Source organism: Bufo bufo, chromosome 3 (assembly GCF_905171765.1).
Source record: "Bufo bufo chromosome 3, aBufBuf1.1, whole genome shotgun sequence".
Classification (NCBI taxonomy): Eukaryota; Metazoa; Chordata; class Amphibia; order Anura; family Bufonidae; genus Bufo; species Bufo bufo.
Genome location: NC_053391.1, coordinates 457198676 through 457225242, shown reverse-complemented (window position 1 = coordinate 457225242; position 26567 = coordinate 457198676). Strand labels below are relative to the sequence as shown.

Genomic DNA, 26567 nt, shown 5'->3' with positions numbered 1-26567 from the left:
GCTCTTGCACTATTCAAAAAATCATTACGTTCCACAGCAGTATAAAAAGAGTTAGGCCTCTTTCACACGGGCATCATGGATTTGGGCCAGATAAGATGCGGGTGTGTTGTGGGAAAATGCACGATTTTTCCGCGCAAGTGCAAAACATTTTAATGCGTTTTGCACGCACGTGAGAAAAATCGGCATGTTTGGTACCCAAACCCGAACTTTGGGTTAGGTGTTGTGTAGATTTTATTTTCCCTTATAACATGGTTATAAGGGAAAATAATAGCATTCTTGATACAGAATGCATAGTACAGTAGGGCTGGAGGGGTTAAAAAAATAAATAAATAAATATATAAATTTAACTGGTGATGGACCATGTGATGAGCGCAGTGACGTCACCTCAGGTCCTTTTCCTCCTGCACAGCAAAGAAGAAGAAAGAAAAGAAGCCGGGCTGCGCAAACAAGTGGATTAAAGGGAACCTGTCACCTGGATTTTGTGTATAGAGCTGAGGACATGGGTTGCTAGATGGCCGCTAGCACATCCACAATACACAGTCCTCATAGCTCTGTGTGCTTTTAGTGTGTAAAAAAAATGATTTGATAGATATGCAAATTAACCTGAGATGTGTCCTGTATGTGAGATGAGTCAGGGACAGGACTCATCTCAGGTTAATTTGCATATGTATCAAATCGTTTTTTTCACACAATAAAAGCACACAGAGCTATGGGGACTGGGTATTGCGGATGTGCTAGCGGCCATCTAGCAACTCATGTCCTCAGCTCTATACCCAAAATCCCGGTGACAGGTTCCCTTTAAGGTGAGTTAAATTATTTTTATTTATTTTTTAACCCCTCCAGCCCTATTTTACTAAGCATTCTGTATTAAGAATGCTATTATTTTCCCTTATAACCATGTTATAAGGGAAAAAAATAATGATCGGGTCCCCATCCTGATCATCTCCTAGCAACCATGCGTGAAAATCGCACCGCATCCGCACTTGCTTGGGAATGCTTGCGATTTTCACGCAGCCCCATTCACTTCTATGGGGCCTGCGTTGTGTGAAAAACGCACAAAATAAAGCATGCTGCGATTTTCACCTCACACATTGTACACGCGCAGAAATCTCGCCCGTGTGAAAGAGGCCTTAAAGGGAGTCTGTCACCACTATATGACCATATACAGCACTTACATGGCTCTGTAGCACACCTATACAGGATTCTAATGGTACCATTTGTTATTTTCTTTAGACGTCCAGAAGCAGGAAAAACTATGTTTATTTCATATGCCAATGAGCTCTCGCAAGTGCCCAGGGGCGGCGTTCAGTGCGTATGTGCCCAGGCTGCTCTGCCTTTTTAACCGTTACTCCTCCCCCAGCCTCTTCCTTTGCCCGCCCTCCTATTCCCTTGTATCATCCCTAGGTCCGGCCGAGATCCCGCGCCTGCGCACTGCTTCGCCGGGCCGGGGCATGCACACTGCAATGCCCATTTTGGGTACGGCATCAATTCAACTAGTGCGCATGCGCCAGCCGGCGAAGCAGTGCGCAGGCGCGGGATCTCGTCTGGGCCTAGGGATGATACAAGGGAATAGGAGGGCGGGCAAAGGAAGAGGCTGGGGGAGGAGTAACGGTTAAAAAGGCAGAGCAGCCTGGGCACCTACACACTGAACGCCGCCCCTGGGCACTTGCGAGTGCTTATTTGCATATAAAATAAACGTAGTTTTTTTTCTGCTTCTGGACGTCTAAAGAAAATAACAAATGGTACCATTAGAATCCTGTATAGGTGTGCTACAGCGCCATGTAAGTGCTGTATATGGTCATATAGTGGTGACAGACTCCCTTTAAGGCCTCTTTCACACAGATTTCTGCGCGTGTACAATGCGTGAGGTGAAAATCGCAGCATGCTTTATTTTGTGCGTTTTTCACACAACGCAGGCCCCATAGAAATGAATGGGGCTGCGTGAAAATCACAAGTATCCCCAAGCAAGTGCGGATGTGGTGCGATTTTCACGCATGGTTGCTAGGAGATGCGCACTAGTTGAATTGATACCGTACCCAAAATGGGCATTGCAGTGTGCATGCCCCGGCCCGGCGAAGCAGTGGATCTCGGCCGGACCTAGGGATGATACAAGGGAATAGGAGGGCGGGCAAAGGAAGAGGTTGGGGAGGAGTAACAGTTAAAAAGGCAGAGCAGCCTGGGCACCTACACAAATGGCTGCCGTCCCATTAGCAAACACAAAACCTGGCCTAATCACACAGCAGGATAAGTTACTTTACAACACTGAGCTAAAGAGCTGCCTCATCCTCCTCTCTGCTCTGCTTGTCAGGGATTATGATCCTGAATACAGATGATAAGATCTTCAGCTGAATCTCTGTAGGAATAGGGATTATGAGGAGACATGAAGAGGATGGACAGGACAGGTAATATGGGGCTGTGGTAATGGAGAATGCATACAAGTGCTGCTGCTCATTATCTACACCCCCACTATCCTTTCTGTACTTCATGTTGCCTCATGAACTCCATTCCTACAGAGATTCATCTGAAAATCATATTAAACTGTATTCAGGATCATAATCCATGAGAAGTAAGAGAGGAAGATGTGCCGCTCTTTATCTTGTCTTCCTATGTAATTAGGACAGGTTTTGTGTGGACTAGTAGGATGGTGGCCATTTTACTTCTCCTAATGATTGCTCCCCGGACAAAACTAGCCATTATAACTAATGAAAGGTATTTGGGAATATATTTATCATAAAGTAATATTTAAGTATTTTAATTTTCTTAATTCCCGGAGAACCCCTTTAACACAACAAAAAATAGCTGAAAATTCAAGTTAAAGTTTGCTGCAACTGTACATTTAAGTGTTAAAGGCTATGTACACCTTCAAGGCAAATTTTTTTTAGGACAGCATTTTGCTCATTTTGGCCTAAAAATCCTTTTTTCAACTGTCCTTATTTAAAAATATTCAGCCGTCATGTCACAAAGGGTTAACTGTTTGTCTAGCTGTGTGCATTGTACTTTCACTTTGTGCTGGTCATTTAATAAATCTTTTCTCCAAATCACTGAAAGGTCATAAACACTTAGTAGTACACTGGCCGATGGGCGGTGAGATAATCGCTTACGATAATACGTAGGAACGCTCATTAGCAATGATCTGGCAGTGTAATACTGCCGCCGATTACCCGATGAACAAGCAAACGCTCATTCATCGGGCAATCAAGATTTTTAAGCATGCTTAAAAATCATTGTTTGCCGGCGGCAGATTATGCTGTCTAATCACAATCTGCTGCCAGCAAATATTGATTTAGTATGGGGATCGCTCCTCCCCATAATGTGGAGGAGATTGCGGAGGATAGGTCATCAATATCAAAAGCCCAGAGAACCCCTTTAAGTCACATTCTTATCAGTAAGATAAGAACTGAGCTATAATGAGTGTTTATAAGATCAGAGATAAGGAGCCCATCAGGTGAGCTGCCTGAAAACAAGAGTCTCAGTGCTGTAACAGAGAAAAGGGCTCAACATTTTGAATAAAGACCAACTGAAAAAATGATTTTACGGTAGCTTAAAATGAGTACGATGCCATAATAAAACAAATTGCCCTCAAAGGTTATACATAGCCTTTAAGTGTCAGGTTAAACATTGCTACTTCTGTATGTACTTTTTCTTTAACTATCTAAATTTAAAATCTAAAAGTTTTTATGCTCAAGTGATATATTCTACTTTGTGCACATGACACTGTTATTTTGCTCTGGTAACTATGTTACAATCTATTGACATTCAAATCCCCTATATTATCACAGCGTCTGGTTTCAGAGGTGAGATACTGCATATTTCATCAACGCAGCCACGTAGCGCTAGTCTTTTCAATGCTTTACCATTAATGGTAACGTTAAGACCAAAAATAAAGAAAGGATGCGCGCAATACCACTAACTTATGGAATACAACTGTACTCGCTATCACACTGCAGTCCAGCCACGAGATCCACATGTGGATTACCACTAATCGCTAGGCTGCACCTGCACTTGACATGATGGTGGGGTATGGCCATGGGATCTACATGCAGAGTACTGCTAACTGCCAGGCTCCACCTGTACCTGATATTATGTTGGCGTCTGGCCATGGGATCTACATGCAGAGTACCTCTAATCACCTGGCTCCACCTGTGTCTGATATTATGTTGGCGTCTAATCATGGGATCTGCATGCAGCGTACCTCTATTCACGGGGCTCCACCTGTTCTTGATATTATGTTGCCGTCTGGCCATAGGATCTGCGTGCAGAGTACCAATAATTGCCAGGCTCCACCTGTACCTGATATTATGGTGTGGTATGGCCATGGGATCTGCATGCAGTGTACCACTAATCAATGGGCTCCACCTGTTCTTGACATTATGGTGGGGTATGGCCATGGGATCTGCATGCTCTTAGAGTACCAGGCTCCACCTGTACCTGATATTATGGTGGGGTATGGCCATGGGATCTGCATGCAGAGTGCCTGTAATCACAGGGCTCCAACTGTTCTTGACATTATGGTGGGGTATGGCCATGGGATCTGCATGCTCTTAGAGTACCAGGCTCCACCTGTACCTGATATTATGGTGGGGTATGGCCATGGGATCTGCATGCAGAGTGCCTGTAATCACAGGGCTCCAACTGTTCTTGACATTATGGTGGGGTATGGCCATGGGATCTGCATGCTCTTAGAGTACCAGGCTCCACCTGTACCTGATATTATGGTGGGGTATGGCCATGGGATCTGCATGCAGAGTGCCTGTAATCACAGGGCTCCAACTGTTCTTGACATTATGGTGGGGTATGGCCATGGGATCTGCATGCAGAGTACCACTAATTGCTGGGCTCCACTTGTACCTGACATTGTTTGTAATGGCAACTACAGATGTGGTTCAGCTATTAGCAACAATCCATATGTGGTGTACCCTGCAGCCGGACCCCACTTTGTACGGGCACCTAACAGACATTTTCCAGTCCTCTCCTCCCATGTAATGCATTCTACTTTTAAAGAACAATTTCACTACACCTATATCTTACCTGTTTCAAGCAAAGGACCAGAGTTTTTGCGCACTCTATCCTGTTGACATTTCTTGTTCGGCTTAAGGTTTCCTTAATTATATCGCCAAAATCGTTGTATGTCTAAAACATCAATATAGAAATCTATACTTTAGTATCCATACTGTCCTGCTCATTTATTAAAGGGGTTGGCCACTTTCTGATTACTGTTGACCAATGTGTAGGTAAGATGACTATATGGCTCTTACTAATATAGGGGTACATTTTAAACGCCGGTCTTAATAAAGCCTTACAGCTGGTGGAGGATCCTCATCCAGCACCAGTTCTAAATCTAATTTAGACCATTTTCTACACCTAAACCAGGCGTAGAAAATGATGAATGAGACAGGCCTACTGGCCCGTCCCCTTCCTGCCCATGCCACGCCATCTATTTTAGACTTGCTGTGAGTCGCAGATAGCGGGGCAACTAACCTTTGTGCCGCCATCTGCACCTGAAATACGCGTAGTAAAGGCGTATTTCAGTATAATAAATGACCCCCATTGTCTTTGTTGTTATTCTGTGCTGTTTGCTATATTTCATTAGCTATGTCCCATTGTTGGGCTAGTCTTCTGTGCTGTCCACGTAGAGGTCCTGTCCGTAAGATGGCCGCTGATGGTGGGTCATGTGACCAGATACATCACTGAGTCTCCTTTATTCTAACATACTGTACCTGCACTAAACTCCCAATAGTGCAGGTGCAGTATTTGTGAATGAAGGAGACATCTCATGGAGGTGGTTTGCCTGGTCATCTTTTTTATGGACAAGATCTCTGTGTGGATAGCACAAGTATACCTTATAAAATATAGAGAATGGTGCAGAATGTGAGCAAACATTATATTAGTAAGTGCAATAAAGTCATCTTACATACACACTGATGAACAGTAACCAGAAAGTGGCAAACCCCTTTAAATCATGCAAGAGTACCAAGAGCCAAGCACTTTGCAGACACATGAAATAATATATTAAGCAAGGGAATTATTTAAAGGGGTTATCCAACTCCAATATTGCCCCCCAAAATTCCCAGGCACATCATACAGGTTATACTTACCCCACTCCCTGACACTTGTGTCACTCCTGATGCCCGCACGGCCACCGCTGCATCGCCCTGTCGTGTGGATCAACACATCGATACAAGGGAGAGATGCAGCAGTGGCGGTGCGAGCATCATGAACGACGCGGGTGCTGGGGAGCGGGGTAAGTATAACCTGTATGAGGTGCCTGGGATAACCCCTTTGACTATATAATGCTATTATTAAAACGAGCACTGGGCGAAGGGCAAGCAGTCTTTTTTTGAACATCCTACCACTGAAGAATCACTGAGAAGATAGTACAGACTTCTTTCCAGGTGATGGCAATTAGTTCCTTCTGAAATGCTGATGTCTAGCCCTGTTAAGGGGAGGGGGGGGGAGTGTGCAGAGCACAAGGGGTTACAAAAGCAGTGCTCCAAGTATTCAGCTAATTCCTCAAGCCGATGTTAAAAGCTGAGAACTTTGCCAATATCTTCCAGTCAGGAACATATCGGAGCCCCTCATGCACCACGTCACGGTGTCTCAGCAAGCATGGGGTCCTACCTAACAGCCCGTGGTGTGTGACCAGGGTCTGAACCAACTCACAGCCAGACTCTCACATGCCTCTATAGTGGTATCACCAATGCACTGTGAGGTAGAATAAAGCTGTGAGCCGCACCCACAACAGACCATGTGACACAGAAGCCGCACCCACAACAGACCATCTGACACAGAAGCCGCACCCACAACAGACCATGTGACACAGAAGCCGCACCCACAACAGACCATGTGACACAGAAGCCGCACCCACAACAGACCATCTGACACAGAAGCCGCACCCACAACAGACCATTAGACACAGAAGCCGCACCCACAACAGACCATGTGACACAGAAGCCGCACCCACAACAGACCATCTGACACAGAAGCCGCACCCACAACAGACCATGTGACACAGAAGCCGCACCCACAACAGACCATGTGACACAGAAGCCGCACCCACAACAGACCATCTGACACAGAAGCCGCACCCACAACAGACCATGTGACACAGAAGCCGCACCCACAACAGACCATGTGACACAGAAGCCACCAGGTGCAAAAGAATGTTACCAACAAAATAAAGTGGCACATTCCATACACATAAGGACAAAAACTTACTGAAAAAAGTGGCCTAAACGGGTGAAAATGCTCCAAACCCAGACACTGCAGCGTGTCTATAACAGGGGGAGCAATTCCTCCGCATGCTGTCCACAGACATGTTCCTGACTGGAAGATATTGGCAAAGTTCTCAGCTTTTAACATCGGCCTGAGGAATTAGCTAGTATTTTCATTTGCGTATCATTTTGGTGCATTTTTTGCAGTGATTTGTGTATGTATAAATTTTTTCATCTGCACAATGTATCATTTTGTGTAAGATGTCCTTGTGGTGCATGCGGTCCGCCCCGGCATCCTCCATTGTACGCATTTTTTGCTGGGGAATGCCGTTATCTGCGGACCGCATGCAGAGGGATTGCTCCCTCGGTTATAGACACCCTGCAGTGTCTGGGTTTGGAGCATTTCCACCTGTTTAGGCCACTTTTTTCAGTGAGTTTTTTTTCTCCAAGTATTCAGCCCCATCCCCTAGTGCTCCAATGTTTCCATTTGCATATGAATAAAAACACTGATATCTCTGCAGCTGTTTAACATACAGAAAAAAGAAAAGTATCGATTTAATCAGCATGATCAACCCTACCAGGCAGTATGCTTGGTTTAATAGCATTAGGGCACTTTCACATTAGCGTTTTTCTTAGAGTGCATAGAGTTCCGTCACAGGGGCTCTATACCGGAAAAGAACTGATCAGGCATATCCCTATGCATTCTGAATGGAGAGTAATCCGTTCAGGATGCATCAGGATGTCTTCAGTTCAGTCATTTTGACTGATCAGGCAAAAGAGAAAACCGTAGCATGCTACGGTTTTATCTCCGGCGAAAAAAACTGAAGACTTTCCTGAATTTTTTCCATAGGAATGCATTAGTGCCGATCCAGCATTCAAAATACCGAAATGCCAGATCCGTCCTTCCGGTCTGCGCATGCGCAGACCTTTAAAAATGAGAAAAAAATAAATACCTGATCCGTTTTGCCTGATGACACCGGAAAAACGGATCCGGTATTGCAATGCATTTTTCTGACTGATCAGGCATTTTTCAGACTGATCAGGATCCTGATCAGTCTGAAAAATGCCTGATCAGTCAGAAAAAATGACATGCGTTTGCATACAGTTTGCCTGATCGGAACTGCCTGCCGGAATCAAACAGCGCAAGTGTGAAAGTACCCTTAATCATGCTGACAGAGGCTCTTTAAGCATGCAAACAAGGCATAAATCAGAATGAGGCCATGTTCACAAGCCACAGATGTTCCATAAGCAGGATTTCTCCGAAAATACGCAAGGCAATCCAAAGCTGAAACCATGCAGAGGATGGCCAATGGATCTGGACAAGGAATTCTGTGCGGAGTCCTCATGCTGTGGATTTTAAAATCACAGTGCATTCATTATTCTGCTCAGATTCACGGTACAAAATACCTTGTTCACTTGCTCTGCCAGCAGAATTTCAGCAGGTTCTTTCAGGATTTTGTCCGAGAAATACTGATTAAATCCTGACAGAATCCCGAATGCAAGAACGTGACCTAAAAGTTGTGCCATGATAGGATTTGTTAGCAGTAGGTAGGAGATACTTTTTTCTACCCTGCATTAAGTAAAAATGAACTGCCATATAACCAGAAACATCATAAATGAAATGATGGTACAGTATATTATAAAGATATTGCATTTCCTGGTCATATACTGATGGATCATTCAATTAGAAATGTTTCGTAATGGAGAATGTGCAGCGCAATCTAAACAGAAGCATAGAGTTCAGGAAGAAAATGCTGGATCTAGGGTTGTGATTTACCTTCATATACTGCTTATAAATCTCGGCAACTGCGGACATTTCCACTACGCTGGAAGCTATCAGCTTGCAATAAACAGCCAGCAACATCCTCTTCCTATGTAAAATAACCAGGGTCGTGTCCTCACTGGTGTCGGACACAACTGCATCTTAAAATAATAAAGGATGGTTAGCTCTCCCACAGCAGCACATTAATATTGAGCAAGTAATATTTAGATGACATTCCATTTTTAACAGGAGTAGTGAGACTGGCCTCATTGTGTGCCCAGCTGCTGGTGCAGAGCTGACATTTCTATCCTCAATAACCCTTGTAACACAAGTTCTAAAAACAGGCTTCTCAACTGTCACTACAATAAGGGCCAAAACCGAAAAGATCTGCTGCCCTTTACATAAACTGAGAGGACTACAAGCGTTCTAAATGAGATATCACATGAAGGGTTCTGTGCAGTACTGTATTACATTTCTAACACTCTGCTGTTGTCATCCTTTTAATATTATTTTTATTATGTATACATTTAGTAGAAGGTTATGTAAAACTGGATTTCTAATATTATAAATGTGAGATCTAAGAGAGTTATATAAAACGTGCTATACCATCAACATAAAAATCTCCTTCAAAAGTTAAAAGGGTTGGCCCATCATAGACAATGGGGGCAATGGGACCCGCACCTACACCGAGAACGGAGCAAGGGACCGCCAAGCGCTCTCCCCATACAAGTGAATGGGAGCGCACCGCACTTGCGTGGCCACCACTCCCATTCATTTCAATGGGGCCAATGGAAATAGCCAAGCCAGCTCGGTTGTCTGAAGATAAAAATCAGTATTTGCCCAGAAAGCATTTAACATAAAAAAAAGAAAACCACGCATCTTTCTACTGCTCCATTGCAATGCTGAGGGTCCCATCCCCATTCAATCTGGCACCCATGTAGACGAGAAGTGTGACATCCTGTCCTGTTACATGCACCACTGAAGCCATTCACTGGTGCGTGATTGCTGAGGCTAGTAAATGGCTGCAGCAGTGCACGTGACAACAAATGGAATGTCGCACTTCCGGTGCACACGGGGCGGGAAGCGGTAAGAATAGGAGCACCAGTGAGTCCTTTAAAGGGGTTATGCCATGATTGATGTAAAAATGAAAATCAGACATCATATGGCACATGGCAAAGCTAGAACCAGCCCTGTACCTCACATGGAACCAGAGATCTCCACATTTACTGCTCCAATTGCCCTGCTAGTTTATCTTCAGCCTGGCAGCTCAGGGGTGTGTCCTTTCTGCTGCAGCTCTCTCCCTGTAACTACCACAGCTTCTAACAGAACATATGGCTGGTGGCAGTTGAAGATTTAAACTGAGCATGTTCATCCAGCTCTGTGAGGTGGACAAAAAAACTAAGGAAAAGAACAAACTGCAGGTGGCGCTATACAGATACATTTTATTGAATAGTTCACTGGCTATACTAAATATTGAATTTCTGTAAATGTACAAAAGTATTCAGAGCCAGGTGCTGGTAAATAATATATAATACACATTAATATTTTTTTTTCCTCTGACATTTATGTAAAAAGTAAATGTATGACCCTTGGGCTGACACTTTATTGAGGCTCCAGTGACACCGTAGCATTTTGGGCCAACAGCCCTTCATCAAGCAAAGTATGTCATAGCTCAAGACAACCATCACAGCCACCCGACTTCTAACAAACTGGATGGTAAGCGGCAGGAAACATTGCCTTCTGTTGTGATGTCATTAGTTATTATTGATTTACCATACACTGTGTGGTGTCCCACTCTTTAGAATTTGGACTTTAACCCTCTATGGCCTGTACAGCTATCACATCTGAGGATTGGAGAGAGTGCTCCCACTCTCCACGACTCACATGTGGCTGACGCTGATGTGAGAACCCCTGGCCAACACTGCTTTGGGGGCCCTGTTTGCAAGACAGTTCCAGTATTCTGCCCTTGAGAGTATCATTTAAATAAATCATAACCAATTCAAACCAAAATCACCTTTGTCCTTTTCTTCTTCTTTCTGGAAAACATGTCGACGGACAAAGAAAAGCATCTCTGTTTCCAGTACTGAATCTACACAGCAAAGCATCCGGCCTCCTCTATTCTGTAGTAACATAAGTAAGTCACACAGGGAAAGGAATGCCTGAAAAAAATGAGTTTGCATGATAGGTACCGGTTTTAAAAAATGGCTTTTAATCACAAAACATAAATGAAATGTTCAGAAAAATATATATTATGGTTTCTACATGTATGTGGACAGAGATTATGTCCACACATTGATTTCTGTTCTCTGCAATCCCAGCTGCTATAATATGCTGCCATTGCAGAGGAACAACTTTCTTGCGGCACTAGAATGAGATTCCCCAAAAGTCATATTACATTGCTCAAACAGAGAAATTCAAGCATTTTTCATACTGATGGGCAGTCTTTACTACAGTGGGGAAAATAAGTGTTTGATACACTGGCGATTTTGTACGTTTTCCCACCTACAAAGAATGGAGAGGTCTGTAATTCTTATCGCAGGTACACTTCAACTGTGAGAGACAGAATTAGGGATGAGTGAATCGACTTCGGATGAAACATGAAAAAAACATTTCCCGAACACTGATTCGGTTCCAAGTGGTACCTTGTGTTTTTTTATAGTACAAATTAATTTATGAAGTCATAACTTCGGCTCATCGGAGCCAATACATTCTAATACTGTACGGAGTTCCTGCTCCGTACAGTATTGGAACGAAGTTCTATGCGAATCGATTTGCTCATCCCTAGACAGAATCTAAAAAAAATCCAGAAAACTACATTGTATGACTTAAATAATAAATTTGCATTTATTGCATGAAATAAGTATTTGATACAATAGAAACTTAATATTTGGTACAGAAACCCTTGTTTGTAGTTACAGAGGACAGACCTTTTATTGTAGTTCTTGACCAACTTTGCACACACTGCAGCAGGGATTTTGGCCCACTCCTCCATACAGATCTTTCAGGTTTCGGGGCTGTCGCTGGGCTACATTGAGTTTGAGCTTCCTCCAAAGATTTTCAATTGGGTTCAGGTCTGGAGACTGACTAGGCCACTCGAGGACCTTGAAATGCTTTTTATGGTGCCACTCCTTAGTTGCCCTGGCTGTGTGTTTTGGGTCATCTTCAATGCTCTTACTGAGGGAAGCCAAAATCTCACAATACATGGCCCCATCCATCCTCCTTTCAATACGGTGCAGTCGCCCTGTCCCCTTTGCAGCACCCCCAAAGTATGAAGTTTCCACCCCCATGCTTCCCGGTTGGGATGGTGTCCTTGGGGTTGTACTCAACCTCCTCTGGATCATCCAGATGGTCATTGGCGAACTTCTAATGGGCCTGGACATGTGCTGCCGGGAGCAGGGGGACCTTGTGTGCCCTGCAGGATTTTAATCCATGACGGACGGCATAGTGTGTTACTAACGGTTATCTTTGAGACTGTGGTCCCAGCTCTCTTTAGGTCATTGACCAGGTCCTCCCATGTAGTTCTGGGCTGATTCCTGACCTTTCTCAGAATCATCCTTACCCCACGAGGCGAGATCTTGCATAGAGCCCCAGACCGAGAAAGATTGACAGTCATCCTGTGTTTCTTCCATTTTCTAATAATTGTGCCAACAGTTGTTGCCTTCTCACCAAGCTGCTTGCCTATTGTCCTGTAGCCCATCCCAGCCTTGTGCAGGTCTATAATTTTGTCCCTGGTGTCCGTAGACAGCTCTTTGGTCTTGGAGAGGCTGGAGTGTGATTGATTGTGTGGACAGGTGTCTTTTATACAGGTAACAAGTTCAAACAGGTGCAATTAATACAGGTAATGAGTGCAGAGTAGGAGGGCTTCTTAAAGAAAAACTAACTGGTCTGTGAGAGCCAGAATTCTTGCTAGTCGGTAGTTGATCAAATACCTGTTTCATGCAATAAAATGCAAATGAATTATTTAAAAATCATATTTTAATTATCATTTTTTTAGATTCTGTCTCTCACAGCTGAAGTATACCTACGATAAAAATTACAGAACTCTTCATTCTTTGTAAGTGGGAAAACCGCCAGTGTATCGAATACTTATTTTCCCCAATGTATCTGCCTAAACAGTGACTATAAGGCTTCCTGCACACGACCATATCCGTTTTGCAATCCCCAAATCGCAGTCCATGTGCATCCCGCAATTTGCGTGGGGCCTACTGTAAAAAAGCCTACACTTGTCCGCAAAGTGGACAAAGATAGGACAGGTTCTATAAATTGTGGCCCAGGCGCACGGATATCCATGTGCTGTCAGTTTTTTTTGCGGACCCATACAATTGAATGAGCTCCATCTGGAAATAATGTGACTACGGGGTGTATGAAGACTGGTAAACCATTACAAAAGCTTATTCCCTATCCTGAGTCTTATTGGTGGGAGTCTGACTGCTGGGGCCCCCACCGATCACCAGAACGAGGACCCTGTGTTCCTCCATTTGAATAAAGCAGCAGTCATGTGTGTATGTTGCAGCTCCTTTCAACTTTATGGGACAGCTGGAGATAGTCGAGTACAAGCGCTGGGCTTTCTCATGAGAACGCTGGGGGCCCGAGTGCATAGGGTATAAGTGTAAGGGGTCAACCGCTTTAAAGCATCACTCACCTGCTCTCTTACAGATTGATCTTTATGACCCAAGTATTTCCTACACAGTTGACAAAAGTGTTTCACCCGAGTGGCATAGAAACTATTCTCTTCCTATAGATTTGCCAGGGATATAAAAATATAATAATAATTGTATTACACTTATATATACTGAGTGAAATTCAATAAATTCAACCGAAAAAAAACTGAAGACCAATGGGTTTTCCGAGATATACTTGGATCTCTAAACTGAACATATTTTATTAATAGAATTCACATAATTTTCCAATAATATAATACATTCATGAAATCACTGAATGCATAACTGTTCCATTCAAGGCAGTACTTAGGAGAGGCATCTTGAGTCAGTGTGAATAGATCTGTATCTCTAATGTAAGTGGACACTGCATTCTTATTTGAAAAATTGCTCCAGCTCTGCCAGATTGCAGGGACACTGAGCCAATAGCTATTTTCAAGTCCAGCCACAAATTCAAGTCTGACATTCATGTGTAATATGCTGTATAATTTCCCTTTGTTTGGGTTTTAGATCTATAGCAAAATTTCCTAGTACATTTAACCCCTTAAAGGAGTTGTCTCACTTCAGAAAGTAGCATTTATCCTGTAGATGCAGGTAATACAAGCCACTTACTAATGTATTGGGATTGTCCATATTGCTTCCTTTGATGGCTTCATTCATTTTTCCATCGCATTATACACTGCTCGTTTCCATGGTTACGACCACCCTGCAATCTATCAGCGGTGGCCGTGCTTACACACTATAGGAAAAAGTGGCAGCTTCTCTGGTGGCCAGGACTGTGGGAGCGCACATAGGCTGGTGCTTTTTTCTGTAGTGTGCAAGCACGACCACCACTGATGGATTGCAGGGTCGTCGTAACCATGGAAACGAGCAGTGTATAATGTGATGGAAAAATTAATCCAGCCAGCAAAGGAAGCAAAATGGACAATCACAGTACATTAGTAAGTGTCTTGTATTAACTGTATCTACATAAGAAATTCCACTTGCTGAAGCGACACAACCCCTTTAAGCAGGCAATACAAGCAATGAATACTTCCACGATACAGCATGCAGTGGAGCACACCACTTTGTTTTTGCTAGGCATTCCCATAGGACAGTAATGGCTAACCTCTGGAACTCCAGCTATGGTGAAACTACGACTCCCAGCATACTCTACTCATTTCTATGGAGTTCTGAGAACAGCAAAGCAAGTGGGAGTCGTAGTCGTAGGTTCGCCATCACAGCCGTAGGGTGTATAACATGGAAGTACAACTCTTCTTTGGAACCGTAATACTGCCATGTGCTTCGACCCTAACCAGGTACTTGAGAAATATATTCAGGCTTAGGTGGATTACACACAAATAAACAGAACATAAAGTACCTGTGTATGTGGATGCTCCACGAGAGGCAACAGCTGCCAAAGAATGGCGTAATACGTGCACTGGAGAGCCGGCAGCACAAGCTAGACAAAGAAGAAAACATACTGAAAACTTTCTGCTATGGAACTGCACATTCATTTTCCAGATTTTCTTTTTAAATAACATTCAACGCAAACTGAATATAAAGGGATTTTACCACCAGTAGAAGTGAGGGCCTATCTCTAGATCTGCCACCACTCCCTGACGGCCGGTGTCAAAGCACTAGTTAACTGCTGCGGCTCCTTCCCAGTTTTTGTCTCTACAGTAGCGCTGCCACACAGCCCCACCATGCATAGCATGTGGATGGCAATACGATTGTGCCGAGGGTAAGCCTGGTCCCCTATTTTCAGGATATAAGGGAGTACTAGAGGTTTTACCCCCACCAATTATAATGTAATAAATGAAAAATACCCCTTTAAAGGGAATCCGTCACCTAGGTAATCGATATTAAACCAAAAGTATGTACTCATAGCACCTCATACCTTCTTTTCATATGTTTTTCTTTTTCCTTGGAGCTCGCTTTATATCTTCATAAAATCCACTTTTATCCATATGCTAATGAGGCATTAAGGTGCCTAGAGGGGCGTTATTTTCATTCAAAGGTGCATTGGAACGCCCCCATCGAGTGCGCAGGCCCATCCCCCCTACAGAGCTCAAGCACTCCTCCGCTCATACACTACGCCCCCAGCATTGCCGCCAACCCCCCCCCTTCCTCTGTTACGTCACTAGCAGCCGATAACCACGCCCACCCTTTCCCTTCATAATAGCCAACAGGCGCAGTGCCGAACACTGCCTGCAACTGCGCTATTCCAGTTCAACTGAGGACCTCAGCCTCAACTCACTGGGCATGCACCGAAAACGACACTGGGCTCAGCGCATGCTCAGTGAAACAGTTCAGGCTGATGCCCCCAGTTGAGCGCAGGCAGTGTTGGGCACTGCCCCTGTGAAGGGAAAGGGTGGGGGCTGTTATTGGCTGCTAGTGATGTAGCGGGGGGAGCGTAAACAGCACTGCTGGGGGCGTAGTGTATGAGAGGAGTGCTTTGGCTCTCTATATGGGGGCGGGCCTGCGCACTCGATGGGGGTGTTCCAGGGCGCCTTTGAATGAAAATAACACACCTATGAGCACCTTAATGCTGCATTAGCATATGGATAAAAGTGGATTTTATAAAGATATAAAGCGAGCTCCAAATAAAAAGAAAAACATATGGAGAGACAGTATGAAGTGTTGTAAGGACATACATTCGGTTTAACATTGATTATCTAGGTGACAGATTCCCTTTAAATCAGTTTTCTTCCCAGTTAGTAAAGACCCCTTTCGAAGGAAGGAATATTCTGTCCATATGATGCAACAAACTTCTGCTTTCAAAGGTATCAAATGATTAAAATTCTATGTATACGGACACTAAATGCTTTCAATGTTCCCATTATGATACTGATCATTACCTGCAGAACTATAGGTGACAGATGATGTAGAGCGTCTTCCATCACTCACTGGCTATATGTGTTGCATGATACATGTGTAAAACTGCAATGCTAATAGAAACAACGTTTTTACCTCCGCTGGCAAGCCTTGTCGTTGTACATCAAACGTCAGGAGTTCCGAGGTCTTCTGATAGACATCCCACGGACTGAGGTTGTGAGCACTGCAAATGAGTTACATGGAGAACAACATAAGAATTTACAAAGGTTCAGAGTGAGCAATGAGAATGCTCTCACTTTGTAAGGATCATGTAATGAATGTAATGACACGTTTTTGCTGCAGTTTTGAGCATGCGCTTTTACCGCTGCATTAGCAACTTGAAACCACTATCGCCATCTGCACATAAAAATGCGGCAGGTATCACAGCAGTAAAACCACTTGCGGTTTTTCTGATGGCTCAAAATGCAACAAAACCACAACAGGAACGTTTTGTGTTATAATTTTGTCCTAATTTAGCTTTATTATTGACAAAGCTAGATCTACATTTGTCTGGCTTTTCTATAAGGTCAGGATGGATTGTATTTTCCTCTTACAGGATTAACTGGATAATTTCTTTGCTATTTACCGTAAGCTATGAAGGTGAGCTAAATTGGCCTGAGTTATTCACCAAAATAAAAAATATAATTATATATAAAAGAACTGTATTAGGGTTTATGCACATGACAGTTGGCTGATTTGTGGTCTGCAAATTACAAATCTGTAAAACGCAGATACCGGCTGCGTGCATTCCGCATTTTGTGCAACGGAAAGGCTGCCCCCCTCATACAACAGTCCTGTAATGCGGACAATAAAAGAACATGTTCTATTTTTGGCAGACACAGATTGCACAAAGAGTCATTTCCATTTTTTTTGCAACGTCATTGAAGTGAATGGTTCTGCATATAGGCCGCAAAAAAAAAACTAACGGACACGGAAAAAAAATACGTTTGTGTGCATGAGCCATTAGGTATGAAATGGTGCAAGGTTACTTTAAGATGTTCTACAGAAGTCATTTCACATTTTTACTTTTTTTTTAATACATTCAAAAAACAAAGCAACCAAGGTCTTGATCAACAGCAAATCTCGGCACTGAAATGCAATATGAAATAGATCTTTGCTAATGTATTCCTGGAAGAGGTGTCTCACTTGTGAAAAGCTGACAGTCTTCTTAGTGTGCAGGACACAGGATGCAGATCTTCTGCAGTCATAGGCTCTTCTCCCTAACACAAAGGTTATAACGGTTAAACTAGGAAATGTTAAAGGCAATGGACACCTTTGGGGGCATTTTTTTTATTGTTGCATTGCACTCATTTTGGGGTAAAAAATCATTTATTCCATAGGTGTTTATTAAAACTGTTGAGCCCCTTTCCAGCCTTGAGATTCTCTAGTAGCATGCTCTGTGTTTTTACTGTGTTCCGTCAGGCAGCTCAACTGATGGCTCCTTATCTCTGATCTCCGACTCTACAAACACTCATTATAGCTCAATTCGTATCTTACTGATAAGAATATGGCTTAAATAAGTGTTTTTGCGCTATTAGTAATTTAGAGATAAGGATTATTATACGACCGGCACAAAATGAATGTAGATTCTCACAGCAAGGCAGAAGTTAACCCTTTAGGACAAAGCTGCTGAATATTTTTAATAAAGACCAATTGAAAAAATTATTTTAAGCCCAAAATTTGTCAAATGCAATGATAAAAAATTGCCCCCGAAGGTGTACATATCCTTTAAGCTAGGAAACAGCTGTGGAACAACATTTACATGAAAACTACTCTATACAGGAACCACCAAGCAGAGAGCACTTGTAAACAGGCCATTATGGGAGCCATAAAAATAATGGGTGAAACAATGAAATTGACAAGCTCAATAGTTTCACAATTATATCATCATATATAGCTGTCTTTAAGCCTCATGCACACTACCGTACGTATTTTGCAGTCCACAAATTGCAGATCCGCAGAATACAGATGCCGTATGTGTTGCATCAGCATTTTTTGCAGACCCATTGACTTCAAATGGTCCGTGGTCTGCATTTTGCAGCCAAGTATAGGACATGTTCTATCTTTTTGTGGAAGGGACATACAGATGCAGAAAGCACACGGATCATCCATGTACTTTCTGAATCCATATGTCTTTTTCATAAAAAGAATATGTTTGCAAAATGAGGACCACGTACTCATTGGTCGGCAAAAAGAAATGCAGACAACACAAAGACGGCATCTGTATTTTGCAGATCTGCGATTTGCAAACTGCAAAACGGATCTGGTCGTGTGCATGAAGCCTTTGCTATACAATGAATAGAGTAACTGCATCAGGGTAGTTGTACTGAAATGGTATCCAAGTCTCTCAAATGTATTGGTATAGCTAATCACAATACCAGAGTATGAATGCTACATAACCAAGTCAAATAGATACTCAATACAATGTGACTCACCTCCTGTAGAACATCATCCAGCATTTGACTGTACGTGTCCACAAGATGCTTGATCAATTCTTTTTTGGACACACTGACCTGACAGTTCTCCCTTGTGTGGTTTTCATGACTGAGACTGCTGTAGGTTTTGGAGCAGGCTTCAAGCACTTCTGAGTCTGAGTGACCTACAGCTATGCTTTTCATCTGCTTCAACAAGGCCTCCAGGTGCTGCAATTCACATTGAAATGATTATTTTTTCCTTCTTATTGATGATTTACAGCATGAAAAATCGTTTTTTAATTATCCTTCACGACAATTTTAATTATGCATTACTTAAATGCCTGATCAGCTAAAAAGTGAAATTTATGCCATTGTACTGGTGTTCTAAGACAAGCTCGATTTCTAAAGCCAACCATAGATATTAGATTTGATGTAGATGAGATTCACATTTGGCTCTGCTGAATTTTCCAGTCACTACAGTAAAAAGGGGGAATAAGAGGCAGCCAGACCTCCTCAAATTCAAAATGTCTGACCAAGTTACAGACCATATAGCAGTTTTCAAATTACTGAAGGCTGGTGGTTGGACAAAATGTTCCAGTATTTGATGGATATTTTCATCAGTACAATTATTGCACATACAGTTTGAGGTATATTTTAGGCTAAGGGGCCCCATTAAATCTGTGTGTGCCCCTGACATTAACTTGACTAACAAATATATCACAACATCATTGTCGGGCTGGCCCACCAGAGTACCAGAGGATCCTCAGGTGGGGCCCAGACTTTGATACCATAGTGAGCCCAAAAAGTCTAGTAGAAAAGAACATTTGGAGCTGCCTTTGGAGACAATAAATCACCAACAAGGTCTATTTCTTTGAATCAAGACTTAGATTTTATTGACGATATGGGGTTGGGCCCAAAGTAAATTCCTCTGGTGGGCCCGAGGAATCCCAGTCCAACTCTGCACAACATGTAGACTTAATGCTCTTTTACACAGACTGAGAGTCAAGAAATTTTTTTGAGGATAAGCATAGTGGACGCTCATTCACTATAACTGCCCCATGTAAAGGTACTGCTGATCACTGGACAAACAAGCAAGTGCTCATCCGTCGGTTGAGTGCATCTTTTATATTGCATATGAAATCCTTGTTCTTTGTGTAAACAGATGTGCTGCAACAAATAAGTAAACTGTATGGGGACAAAGGATCCAGGGGCGGACACAGACAGCAGAGGGCCCCTGTGCAAAGAATGTGCCTGGGCCCCCACCCTCCCGAAACCACACATACAGACATAAACATATACAATACGTGCATAATCCTGGAAGACCAAGGAGCATATAAGGCTGCATAGTGCTTTTGGCCAACAATGTGTCATGCAACCAAGGATCACAGCAGCACAATGCTGCAATGCATTGCCACAGCCATCTTGTGGTGCTAGCCTAAGGGACCATTTAGACGGCCATATGTGTTTTGCAGTTTGCAAATTGCGGATCCGCAAAACACGGAGACTGCCCGCGTGCGTCCTATGATAGAAAATGCTGATTCTTGTCCGCAATTGCGGACAAGAATAGGACATGTTCTATCTTTTTTGCAGGGCCGCGGAACAGAAGTACGGATACGGACAACACGCAGTGTGCTGTCTGCATCATTTGTAGCCCCATTGAAATGAATGGGTCTTTTTCACACATCCTCACAGGCACTCTCACATACACAGACTGTCATACATGTACTCTTACATACACACACTGTCATACATGCAGGCACTGTCACATACACACACTGTCATACATGCAGGGCAGGTGTTCTGCCAGATCTCTATACCTTGCGAAAAGTCTATACCGGAAGTGACGCGGCACAGGAATCAGCTGGAGGAGGGTGTGCGTGGCGCTGCGCAAGCGCACATCCACTGGCTTAGGAAAGAATCGTTGCAGCGCCAGTGGATGTGCGCTTGCGCAGCGCTGCGCACACCCTCCTCCAGCTGATTCCGGTGCGGCCGCGCCACTTCCGGTATAGACTTTTCGCAAGGTATCGAGATCTGGCAGAACACAGGCACTCTTTTACATTACATTACATATAGATCCCTTCCTCACCTCCTGGCTGTAATGCTGGTTCTTGTGTCCTCAGCCAGGCTCCTCCCCCTCTCAGTCGCAGGGCTCGGTCTCCACACAGCAGCAGCCCTTCCTTCCTTCTAGCAGAGCTGGCTCATTGGAGGAGAGCCTGTCAGTGCTTTTGAGTGACAGTTTGTAGACCAATCAGCTCTCCTGGTCAGTAAGGTTGGGTCCACAAGGTCCTATTTTTGATAAAATCGTGGCAAAATGCGGTGTTTTTTGCTGAGATTTTAAAAAAATTAGACCCTGTGGATCCAGCCTTACTGACCAGGAGTCCTGATTACACTATAACCTGCCAGCTCTCCCATGAATTGAGCCCCTGACCAGCAGATCATCTCTCAGTCCCTCTGAAGTTCAGGAAGGGGGCCCCACTGCAGCCAGCTATTTTTCCTACTGTGTGCAATCGCACAGTGGGAGGAGCTTACCGGCAACTCAGAAAACTGATTTGTTAGTCACGATCTCCCCAGTGGGCCAGTCCAGGCTGGGACCCCTCACACTCTGGGCCCCTGTGCAGCTGAACCAGCTGCACAGGCAGTATGTCCGCCCCTGAAAGGATCATAGTAACAACCATCCCTTTACATCCCTAATCATTGCAGGCAATGATTAAGAACTAATTCCCATAGAAATGTATGCTTTTTACCATGGCATTTTCTCTCAGCCAGTGTAAAAGGGCATTGATGAGAGGTCTTCTAGAGTTAAAAAAAAAACATTTAAAAAAAATCACCAAAAGTATAAATGAATAAACTAAAGAAGCACTCCCATACAATTTTTTATTCTCAGACCTGTTACAAAGGTACATTATGTAAACTGTAGTGAAGGTAATTTTCTTACCAGTGATTGTATTTGTGAGTTATAACCTCCCTTCTGATCCTCAGCTGTGTCATGTGACCAACACGCTCACTCCTCAAATAACACAGCATCTTATGTGTGGACAGGAAGCCAATTTATCTGTGTATTTCTATGGGAACCGCAATGTCAGTCTCATAGGAATGAATAGAGAAGTAACTGACTTCCTGTTCTGTGTCAGTTGGAGATCAGAGTGCTGGTCACATGACACAGCTGAGGATCAGAAGGGAGGTTACGAGCCATGACTGGATGACCGGTTGCTGTGATTTATTGTTCCCATGGATGACAGACAGTCACGCAGGAGTGCAAACAGAGATGTGGCGGGGAACCTGAACAGTAGAAGTGAGGAAATAGTCGAGATTTCTTAAAGAGGACCTGTCACCACTCCTGACATATTTGCTTAAGTAAATACTTCTACTACAATTCTGAAGCATCCGGAGATGTCTGAGATGGGTCACTGCTGCAGGTAGTGACTGGCTGAGAGGAATTTACTGAGTAACAAGACAGAAGCTGAAAGCAGCGAGGACCCAGGCAGTGTTGGTACAGCAGCAGCGGGGGATTGGGGGGAGGTAAGTATCTCATGTTTTTAAGCCTCTCTGACTCCGCTGCAAACTATTTTTGATAAGCTGTAACACTTTTAATACACAAATTAATTCTTTCTTTCTATGCTGGATTGTCAGAAATGGTCAGCTTGTATGCAGACTCATCAGTCATTTATTACTTACTTTTTCCATACGGGCCTCAAAATATACATCTATATCAAAAAACTGGGGGATTTGCAAGAGGTTTATCACTTTATCAGGATCTGTTGAAAACTGTAAAAAAAAAAAAAAAGAAAACAAGTGAGTGTTTGTTGAGTACGATATTGAAACTCTATATAACAGGAGCCGATATTCCAGATGTTTTTTTAACTAAATAACACACTTTCTATAATAAAATCATAATAAAAGTTTATGCGATATTTCAATAAGCTTGCCAGTGAATGGAAACATTTTGATACAATGTTTTTAGTCAATAAAAGCAAGCACAGGTATTGAAACTGGTGAGGGGGTGATACAATTAGAAAATAGCACAGTTTAAGGGGCACTGATCATGTCTAAAGTTACCTTTGCCAACATCAAGGGAAGGGTTCCTGCAAAGTGTTCAGTAATTCTTCCTCTGTCTTCTAGCTGTGCCTTCTTCTCCTTGGCTGACAGAACCTTACAGAAAACAGCATTGGGTCTAATTCAGACAGCTGTAATGTGGGCGTATTTTGGCATCTGTATTAACGGCCTGAATTCAAGGCCCTTACCGAGGGTCTCATGACCCAGATTTACAGCATCAGAGGCATGTACTGTATGAGGCTGAAATTTCGGTCATTAAGGGTCCATTCACACATCCGTAGAATGGGTCCGCATCCGTTCCGCATATTGCGGAAAGGGTGCGGACCCATTCATTCTCTATGGGGCAGGAATGGATGCGGACAGCACACAGTGTGCTGTCCGCATCCGCATTTTCGGAGCGCGCCCCCGATCTTCCGGTCCACGGCTTCGGAATAAAATAGAACATGTCCTATTCTTGTCCGAGAATAGGCAGTTCTATGGGGGTGCCGGCCGGGTGTATTGCGGATCCGCAATACACTACGGACGTGTCAATGGAACCCAAAGGTATTCTGTCACCTGGATTTTAGCTACCAAGATTTTAACTCCACGATTTAGTTTAAAATACACTACTCTTACCCCCATCTGTCTTGTCATTTAGGGTAAAAATCGCTTGTATTAATATGCAAATTACCTCTATAAGGAGCCCAAGGGGATGTTCCTCTGTTCGTTGGAGCCCAGCACCGCCCCTCTGTTAATTATTCACTACTCTCCTAGCTTATTTTTTATTTTTTTGCAGTGCTCTATAATCTCGCACATGCGCCCTGGTTACTCTGGTCCGGGCCCGTGCGGTGTCCTGGCAGCAGCTTCCCGGAAGTAGGCGCGCACTGCGCTCGAACCGTAAAGGAAGACGCAAGGCAGAAGTGCGCAAACAGCTGGGCGCATGCGCGCCTGCTTCCGTGAAGCTGCTGTCAGGACACCGCACGGGCCCGGACCAGAGTAACCAGGGGGCATGTGCGAGATTATAGAGCACTGCAAAAAAAATAAAAAATAAGCTAGGAGAGTAGTGAATAATTAACAGAGGGGCGGTGCTGGGCTCCAACGAACAGAGGAACATCCCCTTGGGCTCCTTATAGAGGTCATTTGCATATTAATACAAGCGATTTTTACCCTAAATGACAAGACAGATGAGGGTAAGAGTAGTGTATTTTAAACTAAATCGTGGAGACTGTGATGTAAAAATCTCGGTAGCTAAAATCCAGGTGACAGAATCCCTTTAAATCCATGGTTGGGGCAGGAGTTACGGCCCTAATACAGATGCTAAAATACGTCCACATTACAGCCATCTGCCTGAGGCCTTAGTGTGAATGTACTTTACAACTGTGCAGTAACATTAGAATATCTTTAATATGAAGAGAATGTATTAAGTGTAACACAGAGTGAGGATGGAAACAGGATCCCACTGATAAAAGCATAATGGTGTACGGGGCAGCAGAAAACATGCACTATAAATAGGAGTTATAACTATGATCCTGCAGCTGTTTGTATCCAGATATATCCCAGAGAATATACTGACTATACAGAAAGAGAAGGAACACTAAGAACCCATTCACACAACCGTATCCGTTTTTTGCCAATCCGCAAAACACGGATACTGGCTGTGTAAGCTTCGCATTTTGTGGTCCCGCACATTCTGCCCTATTTTCGAAATGCCTACCCTTGTCCTCAAATCGGACAAGAATAGGACATGTTCTATCTTTTTTGCGGGGCCTCAGAACGGACATGCGAATGCAGACAGCATATCGTATGCTATCCTCATCCTTTTGCGGTTCTTATCCAATACGCAAAAAATGTGGAACGGATGTGGACCGAAAATACGGTCATGTGAATGGACCCAAAGATTGACGCTGCATACATTCCCCCACTCATTCCTGCCACAAAATATCCGCATGGCATCAGTCAATTACAAAGGACATGGAAAGTCTATAAGAATCAGGGAGTAAGGGCTCTTTCACACCTGCGTTATTGTCTTCCGGCATAGAGTTCCGTCGTCGGGGCTCTATGCCGGAAGAATCCTGATCAGGATTATCCTAATGCATTCTGAATGGAGAGTAATCCGTTCAGGATGCATCAGGATGTCTTCAGTTCCGGTACGGAACGTTTGTTGGCCGGAGAAAATACCGCAGCATGCTGCGCTTTTTGCTCCGGCCAAAAATCCGGAACACTTGCCGCAAGGCCGGATCCGGAATTAATGCCCATTGGAAGGCATTGATCCGGATCCGGCCTTAAGCTAAACGTCGTTTCGGCGCATTGCCGGAGCCGACATTTAGCTTTTTCAGAGTGGTTACCATGGCTGCCGGGACGCTAAACTCCTGACAGCCATGGTAAGTGTAGCGGGGAGCGGGGGAGCAGTGTACTTACCGTCCGTGCGGCTCCCCGGGCGCTCCAGAGTGACGTCAGAGCGCCCCAAGCGCATGGATCACGTGATCGCATGGATCACGTCATCCATGCGCATGGGGCGCTCTGACGTCATTCTGGAGCGCCCCGGGAGCCGCACGGACTGTAAGTTTCCCTTACGTCCTAACCAGTGGCACAAATGGGGTATTCTGCCCCTGTGGACTGGTTAGGACAGGTGGAATTTTAATGAAACAATCAAACAAAAAATACTGGCAGGCACACGCCCTCCCTGCCCCCAATAAAGAGGGGTGTGACTCTCCAACCCATGTGTTTTTTTCTGTCCTGCGGACAGGACGGGACGGGTGGTGCACTCCTCCATCCCTCGGTGGAGAGAGTGTTTGTTTTTTCCCCCTTTTTTTCATCTCAGGGGTCTTATTTTGTTCCCTTGGGAGCGGCTCCGCTCCCCCGGTGCGGCGGAGGATGTCCTCCGGTTTATGCCGCTCTTTGCCGCCCTTGTTGATAGCCATGCTTCTCCTACCTTCTCTGAGCTTGGTGCTCGAGCGGCGGTGGCGGCGTCCCGCATGTTCGGCCGGGCGCCGCCTTCCGGCGGAAGTGACGTCGGGTGACGTCACTTCCGGGTTTTCGCTCCGGCCGATTGAGCGTCGGCCGGAGGTGTATTTTTACGTTATGAGGCCGTGGGGGGCCTTCAAATGCTTCAGGGTCCCTCTTGGATCCTAAACATATAGTTTTGTCTTTTAGTTTTTTCTTTTAGATAAGATATAAACTCAGAGGTTTACCCCGCCCCTTTGGGGGCGGGGCTTCCTTTTTTTGGCGCCAACAAACCCTATTTAAACTGGATGAAGCTCCAGGTTCAGTCTCCTGGAGCGCAGCTTGCTGTCAACCTTGAGTGTGGTTTGGTGCTAGAGTGTTGTTACCTCTGTGCTGAAAAACTTCTTTGTGTGCTGATTTATATAGAGCTTGCTAGGATCTTCTGGGTAAAGGTCCTGAAGCTTGCGATTAAGCACTGTTTTCTTGAATTTTGCTAAGTTCATGTCTCTTTTTAAATTTCAGCCATGTCGTCTACCGGTGACGGTGAGCGAGAGCCCAGCAGGAAGTCCGCGGGCAAGAGGCGCCACCTGCAGTGCCATGACTGTCAGATTGTCCTGGAGGACTCTTACGACTTCTCCCGGTGCCCATCCTGCAGGGCCAAGACCCTCCCCCCGCTGGAGCCATCTGTCCA

General features: G+C 44.2%; 1 protein-coding gene across 5 annotated transcripts in view; it reads right to left on the bottom strand.

Moving 5' to 3' along the window:
- Nucleotides 1-26567, bottom strand: part of LOC120995760 (cohesin subunit SA-2-like) — a 113954-nt gene that overhangs the window by 21983 nt on the left and 65404 nt on the right. For 4 of the 5 annotated variants that reach the window (XR_005777663.1, XM_040425166.1, XM_040425165.1 and 1 more), the window contains exons 18-27: nucleotides 22958-23050; nucleotides 22577-22666; nucleotides 18923-19129; nucleotides 17634-17707; nucleotides 16584-16671; nucleotides 14992-15072; nucleotides 13616-13708; nucleotides 10988-11132; nucleotides 8989-9134; nucleotides 5029-5130 (exon numbers count right to left, since the gene is read on the bottom strand). Coding sequence is in view for 4 of the 5 variants with exons in the window: in XM_040425166.1 (XP_040281100.1) it covers nucleotides 5029-5130; nucleotides 8989-9134; nucleotides 10988-11132; nucleotides 13616-13708; nucleotides 14992-15072; nucleotides 16584-16671; nucleotides 17634-17707; nucleotides 18923-19129; nucleotides 22577-22666; nucleotides 22958-23050 (1119 nt within the window). In the remaining variant the exon portion in view is untranslated. The remainder of the gene's footprint in view (nucleotides 1-5028; nucleotides 5131-8988; nucleotides 9135-10987; nucleotides 11133-13615; nucleotides 13709-14991; nucleotides 15073-16583; nucleotides 16672-17633; nucleotides 17708-18922; nucleotides 19130-22576; nucleotides 22667-22957; nucleotides 23051-26567) is intronic. The other variant, XM_040425169.1, reaches the window with a different exon arrangement.